The sequence below is a fragment of the Pundamilia nyererei genome, unplaced genomic scaffold, assembly GCF_000239375.1.
Source record: "Pundamilia nyererei isolate P.nyererei 1_Seehausen unplaced genomic scaffold, PunNye1.0 scaffold00325, whole genome shotgun sequence".
NCBI classification, from domain to species: domain Eukaryota; kingdom Metazoa; phylum Chordata; class Actinopteri; order Cichliformes; family Cichlidae; genus Pundamilia; species Pundamilia nyererei.
Window position 1 is genome coordinate 121,712 of NW_005187726.1, and position 6,665 is coordinate 128,376.

Here is a 6,665-nt window from a genome sequence, read left to right on the forward strand (position 1 = left end):
CTCTGACCTCAGAGTGCCGACGCCTGATGTTTCTCAGCTGGAACAAACACATGTAACCCCAGAGAGCGAGCAGCAGAGCGAGCAGCAGAGCGAGCAGCAGAGCGAGCAGCAGAGCGAGCAGCAGAGCGAGCAGCGACGCTCCATGCTCATCAGACCCTCTGCTCTTCATCGCCATCGTGACTGCAGCTGCAGTTTCAGAGCAAACCTCTATTTAACTGTGAAAGGAGGAAGTGTCATTGGGTCAAAGGTCGGCTGTCTCGAAGCGTCTCTCTGAGAGTGGTTCAAATTCATGCACACCTCGCAGGTATTAGCCTGATTTAAGGGGTCAAAGGTGAAGCTGACAGAACAAGTGACACAGACAGGAAGTGACACGGATGGGTAGATCAGCTAAAAGGAAACTTGCGGCTCAGGAGCGATCAGGAGCCATTTCCATGGTTACACTCGGCACCCTTTCTCCCACCTGTGCTGCTTCCTGTTACCTGAATCATTCCAGCGCTTCACGCCGACGCGTCCACTTACTTGCCGTGCAGCGTCCTGTGCTCGCTCTCCAGCGCCCTCTGTTTGCCCTTCAGCGCTGCGTGCTGACTGATCAGCTGCTCGTACTCGTGAGCCTGCCTCTCGTGAACGCTCAGCAGGCGCTCGTGATCGCTGAGCACGCCCTCTCTGGCTCGCCACGCCTCCTCGCGCTGCCGCTGCCACGACTCCACCTCCGTCTCCAGGGCGGTCACCTGGCCTTGCAGCACGGCATTCTGGGCCATAAGAGAGGCGCTCTGAGAGGAGAGGGTGGAGTTCTCCACCTGAGAGGACAAAGAGATGAAGCGTGAGCGTGATGGCCTGAGTGTAAACTGGGTCGAAGTTACACGTGCGTGAGCATGCCTGCAGCTTCGCCGTCTGCGTGTGCAATGCCGAGTTCTGCTCCTGCAGCGTGGTGGTGTGCCGCTGCAGCGCCGCCATCTGGTTGTTGAGGGAAGTGTTCTGGTTCTCCAGCTGCTTCAGCTGCTCCTTCAGCAGACTGCTCTCCGTCTGCAGGGAGGCGTTCTGGACCAAACAAACACAGTTTCACAGCAGTCACACAAACTCATCCATCAAATTAGCACAAAGCGTTTTTCACGTGTGAGAACATTTCTGAGGTGCTGAACAGGAAACGTTCCTGTGCTGCTATAATCATTAACAGTGATAACATCATTATTAATGATGATGATCAGAAACAGCGGCTCACGTTCTTCTCCACGTCGATCAGGTGATCTTTGATTCGCAGCAGTTCGGCCGTGGCGCTGCGGTCAGCCGCCGGGTGCTGCTGGGAGTTGTGGTTTACTTCCTTGTGGTGCTGATGTGAGGCGGACGCCGTCTGATAAGCCTGCAGCGGGAAAGAAAAATGTCAGACTGTCGCACAGCTTCAACTTTACAGAGGCAAAAGCGAGGGCGCGTTTCCTCACAGCTTCCAGCTCCGCATGAAGCGTCTTGTTGAGGGCGCTGCTTTCTTCCAGCTTCTTTTCCAGGCTGGAGATTTTCTCCTCCTTGACCTTCATGGTCTGCTGGACGGTTTCCTCCAGCCGAGACTCCAGCAGCCTGTACCTGCTGACATTCAAACACATCCGTGAGTCCCTCGTCAGAGATCCGCTTTAAAGTGAACAGGTGAGGTCGCGGGGTCGTACCTGTCCTCCAGCGTGTGCTCCTGCTGCAGCAGCTTCTCCCGGTTCAGTCCGATCTTCTCCAGCTCTTCGTTCAGTCGCTCCAGCTCGACCTTCTGCTGCTGAACGCTCAGCTTCTCCGACACCAGCTCCTGCAAAACCGCAACACAAACACCGCTGAAGGTCACGGGCGCTCGGCATCAGGCTCAGAGCGGCCGACGTCGCCGAGCGTCTGCAGTACAGCTGGGACATATTATACCTTTCACGGTAACACCGGTGTAATTTTAGGCAACGATAAGAAAATGAAACATCGCGATAGAACATGGGTAAAACACGCATGTGCGGTGCCTTTGTTTTCATACAAACATGGCGTAAAAAAGCACGGCGGTGGAGAACGAGAAGGCAAACAGACGAACCAGAACTGGTTTGTAAAAGTGGAGCAACCGCAGTGATGTGGAACTGGTTTGGTTTTCGTCAGAAAGCCACCAAAGCACAATGTTTTGTAGAACATGCCAGTGGGCCATCGTGGTGAAGGGAGGAAACACCACAAACCTATTTCATCATCTGAAGCAGAAGCGCTTCGAGTACAACACAGCTGTCAACGAAGAGGCTTCAACAAGCGCGGTGGTGAGACCAGAGAAGCTGACTCAACAAACAGTCGGCTTTAAATAGCTGCAGGCCTTAGCCAACGCTGGGGGGAACAAACTAACGCAGAGACGCATCGTTTAGGATATGATGCCCACTCAGAGTGTGGGGGAGAAGGTTTCACACAGGTGCATTTGCTCTGTCACATGTTTGTAGCTTTAATGCAGATAAAACAGCTGCTTGTTCAAGTGGAAATAAACTGATGATTTTTTTGCACTAATAAAGTTGAGTTATAAAGTATTTAGTCTCGCATCAGTTACATGGTGAGTTACATCGTTTGGCCACACTGCCCCGCCCCACTCTGCAGGTTTCCAAAGAGCCAAGAATGAACAGCTGACACAAGTTACAGTCTGTAACATGTGCGTTTTCAGACTTGCTGATTGGTTGTTCAGGACTCGATGTGGCGCTCACAGGAACCTTCCACACTGATGCTGTAAAGAACACCCCAGTGTTCAGTACCTAGCAGTGCAGCGCCCCCTGCTGGCCTTCTGGTGTATATGTCGGTAAAGCTGACCGAGCGCCTCGTCTTTGATTGAGATTCAGATTTTGATACATTGTTTTCATTTTACTGCTTTTTTTGCAGTTCTGAGAGCAAAGAAACTGATGAACCCTTTAAAGCCCACCACAGAACCAAGTCCACCAGAGCTGACCTTCATATTTTTACCTGCTGTCGTTCCATCTTTCAAGCTGCTACACATCAATACAAGTTTTAATAACATGTATGCATTAAGTCCGTAGTAACTATATACCCTGCCTCTTTGTTTTTACACATATTTACAAACACAGCAAACTGACTGAGTGTCTCTGTAGTTTTATTTTTGAGCTACACTCACTTTTATAAACTTCAGGAGAAACTCAAACTTAAACAGTGCAGTTTAAGTTCAAGTCAAACACGCTCCTCTGAAAGGCCCTGTAGGAAAAACTATGTTTCCCACAAGAAAAAAATGACGTCACTTCCTGACATGCCATAGTAAGAAGTGCAATGAACAGCTGATCGGATCTGCAAAGCGTGTTTCTGGATTATGACGTTTTTTACGTGCCTTCTGCAAAGGACGAGCTGAATGCATGTTATGGAAGTGCGGCTCCTCCGGTCTCACATGCAAAAACATTCCTGCGACAGCTTATGCAGCTGCAATTCTCCCGGGATTTAAAAGTAGTTACTCGGAGCGTGTGCGCTCTGATGGCAGCCTCGCGGTCTCACAGGCGTCAGCAGCAACGAGGAGACCGACACAGACCCACGAGTGACGCTTCCACAGCTCACCTGCTCAGATCCAAACTCTGAACTAGAATTTAAATAACCCGCCCAGCGGCGCCACGGACACCTGCTTAAACGAAGCTCCTCCACCCGCCCCTTCTCTCACCTCTCTGAGCGTGGCCAGCGTCCTCTTGTCGATCGTCGCTTGTTTCTGAAGCTCCTTGTTCTCTCGCTCCACCTCCTTTGCTTTCACCGCCGCCTCCTTCATTCGCTCCACCTCCTTTTTGAGAGCTCCTCCCTCCTTCGTGACCTCGGTGAGCCTCCTGGTTTTCTCCTCCAGCTCCGTCTCCTTCCCCTCCAGGAGCGTCCTCATCCTCCAGCTCTCCTTCTCCAGCTGCTTCCGGCCCTTCTCCGACTGCTCCAGGTCCAGCTGGAGCTTCTTCCTCTCCTCGTCTCCTTCCACTCGCCTCCTCCGCTCCTCCTTCAGCTCCTCCACCTCCCTCTTCAGGTCCTCCTCTCTGCTTTCTGCCTCCTGCCGCCTCCTCTCTTCCTCCACCCTCTCCTCTTTGCTCTTCTCCATCTCCTCCTCTATGTGATGCTTCTCCTGGTTCAGAGCTGTCAGGTTCACCTCCAGCCTCTCCGCTCTCTTCCTCTCTCCCTGCGCCTCCTCCCCAGCTTGATCCAGCCTCCTCTGCAGCTCCTGCATCTCCCTCTGTGCCTCCTGGAGCTCCTCTTGCACAGTGGTGAGGCGGGTGGATGAGGAGCGCAGGCTCTCCAGGGAGCAGCGGAGCTCCAGGTTCTCCTTGGACAGCAGTCCGTTTTCAGCCTCCTGCTTCGTCAGCCGCTGCAGCTCCCGCTGGCTCTCCTCCGCCTCCCGCTTCAGCCTGTGCACCTCCTGCTCCAAGGAGGTCACCTGTTTCTCCAGAGCCTCGGAGCGCTCACTGCACGCCCGCAGAGACGCCACCTGGAGGCGACACGGCACGTTACACTTATGCTGCAGTGAGACTCGTCAGAGAGGAGGAAGCGTTTACGTACCTCTCTGCTTAGCGCCTCCCGGCTCCTCTCCAGCCGCGCCACCTCTCGCTCCGCCTCCTCACACCGCCCCGCCCGCTCCCTCAGCCTCTCTGCCTCCTCATTGGATACTTTGAGCTGTGTTTCCAGGCTGGCCAATCGGGAGCTGGTGTCGGTGATGCTCTGGTGCAGCAGGCGGTTCTCTGATTCCACCTCGCGGACCCTCGCCACGCTGTTAGACTGAGCGCGCTCCTGAAGGGACGCCACTGCCTCCGACAGGTGCTGCTTCTCGCTCTCCAGCTCTGAGATCTGATTGGACAAACAGAAGTCAGCCGGTCTCTTCTGCGACTGACAGTGAAGGAGATGTTACCTGAGCGTGCCACACACCTGTCGGTCCTTCTCCGCCTTCAGAGCGTGCATGTCGCGCTCCAGACTCTGTTTCTCCTTCAGTAGCTCCTCCCCCAGAGCCTCCATGTCCTGATTGGTTATTTTCTCCTGGTCCAGTAAACCCTGCAGACGCTCCAGCTGAAACAAACGCAGGTGTTGCTTTTAGAGACAGGGGAGTGTTTCAAAGCTCACTGAGCTTGAATGATGCTGCAGGACGTTAAAACTGGACAAAAACAGTTAAAACTGTGCCGTTAAAAGACGAGACGAGTTTGTTATCAGGGTTTCACGTCGTCATGTTTACTCTCTGAAAGTTCCCCTGCAGCACAGACGGAAACACAAATACTGGACGAATGAAGGTTTACTGAGTGATGTTCATGTTTGCGTGCACGACTGGTGCACCTGGAGTCAGGTGGAGACACCGGCTTGTGTGTATGAGTTTTACTGTAAACCTTAACCGATGAGATCCATGTTTCTTTATTGATCAGCTGTGTTATCAATCAGTAAAAGTTACATGTATGTGTCTCATATCAGCATCTAGACTAAACGCTACACGCCTGCAGGACTGAGACGCGATGCATCACTGTTACTGTAAAATCAAATCACCGCTCAGATGGCAGAAATCAAAGTTTATTAAACTTTAATTAAAAAACAGAATCCCCACAGCAGCGCCTCGAGCCGGTGAACAGCAGGAGTGACTGTGAGTCCCACCTTGTTGCTGAGACTCTGGTTCTCCCGGTCCAGCTCCTGCGTGTGGAGCTGCTTCTCCTGCAGGAGGTGGTTCTCCTCCTTCAGCCTCTCTATGGACGCCTGCAGCTCCCGGTTCTCCTTCTCCAGCTTCAGCATGCGGCTGGAGACGCACTCGTTCAGCTCGTCGACCAGAGACTTACGGGCTGGGCGGAGAGAAGAGAGCCGGTTACCAGTGTACAGACGGGTGGAGGACAGACAGGCTGAGGACAGACAGGTGGAGGCTCACTCTCGGTATTGTCGTGGTTCTTGGTGAGCTGCTCGAGCTCCCAGCCCAGGTGAGCCGACTCGTTCATGCTCTGCTTCTGTCCGATCTCCAGCAGCATGTTCTCCTCCACCAGCTCCTCCAGCCGTCGCCGCTCGCTGTCCCGCTCCTGCAGACAGGTGGAGGGACAGACAGGTGGATGATGATTTTTACAGAGACCAGCGTTCTTCTGGTTTCTGCCCACTCTATTAATTGTTTATGCTTTTCAGGGTCCCAGGGGGCGGAGCCTATCCCAGAGGTCACAGGGGGAGGGGCGGTGTATAGACTGGGCAGGTGGCCAGCCCATCACAGACGTGTGTGCTGTTATACTGCATTTTATTATAGTTTGTTTATCACCTGAGCACGCTGATGCCATGTGACCGTTTGTCACAGGAAGTGGGGATTTTTTACAGGTAAAGGGGGCGTGATCGTAAACGATGATGATGAGAACTTCAGAGGCTGACCCTGACAGTAAGGGGAGGTGCTCTCATCCTACGTGTGTTAATATACGTCACACACCACCCAGCCACCATCTCGTCACAGAGAGAAAGCTTTGTGTCAAGAACATCTGGAAACATCTGGCGCGGTCACTGTGTGAACCATGTGACGGCGTGGGTCTGGGTCGTACCATCTCCAGGTCGTGGATCTTCGCCCGCAGTAGCAGGTTGTCTTTCTCCAGCGTGTGCAGTTTGTCACAGCGCCCCCGTGAGGCCGACAGCTGCTCCTCCAACAAAACCTTCGTCTCCAGCAGGGTCAGGTTGTCCTCGCGGAGCTCCTGGAGCGCGCACGCAAGCACACACACGCACGC

The 6,665-nt window shown here is 53.5% G+C and overlaps 1 protein-coding gene across 1 annotated transcript in view; it reads right to left on the minus strand.

The window, feature by feature from the left end:
• The window catches only part of ccdc88c (coiled-coil domain containing 88C), a 30,335-nt gene that overhangs the window by 18,098 nt on the left and 5,572 nt on the right, over window positions 1-6,665 (minus strand). The window contains exons 7-18 of the mRNA XM_013915579.1: window positions 6,486-6,632; window positions 5,843-5,987; window positions 5,578-5,759; window positions 4,870-5,007; window positions 4,507-4,791; window positions 4,001-4,435; window positions 3,638-3,967; window positions 1,656-1,783; window positions 1,437-1,575; window positions 1,220-1,357; window positions 877-1,038; window positions 520-797 (exon numbers count right to left, since the gene is read on the minus strand). Of these exons, the coding sequence (XP_013771033.1) occupies window positions 520-797; window positions 877-1,038; window positions 1,220-1,357; window positions 1,437-1,575; window positions 1,656-1,783; window positions 3,638-3,967; window positions 4,001-4,435; window positions 4,507-4,791; window positions 4,870-5,007; window positions 5,578-5,759; window positions 5,843-5,987; window positions 6,486-6,632 (2,507 nt within the window). The remainder of the gene's footprint in view (window positions 1-519; window positions 798-876; window positions 1,039-1,219; window positions 1,358-1,436; window positions 1,576-1,655; window positions 1,784-3,637; window positions 3,968-4,000; window positions 4,436-4,506; window positions 4,792-4,869; window positions 5,008-5,577; window positions 5,760-5,842; window positions 5,988-6,485; window positions 6,633-6,665) is intronic.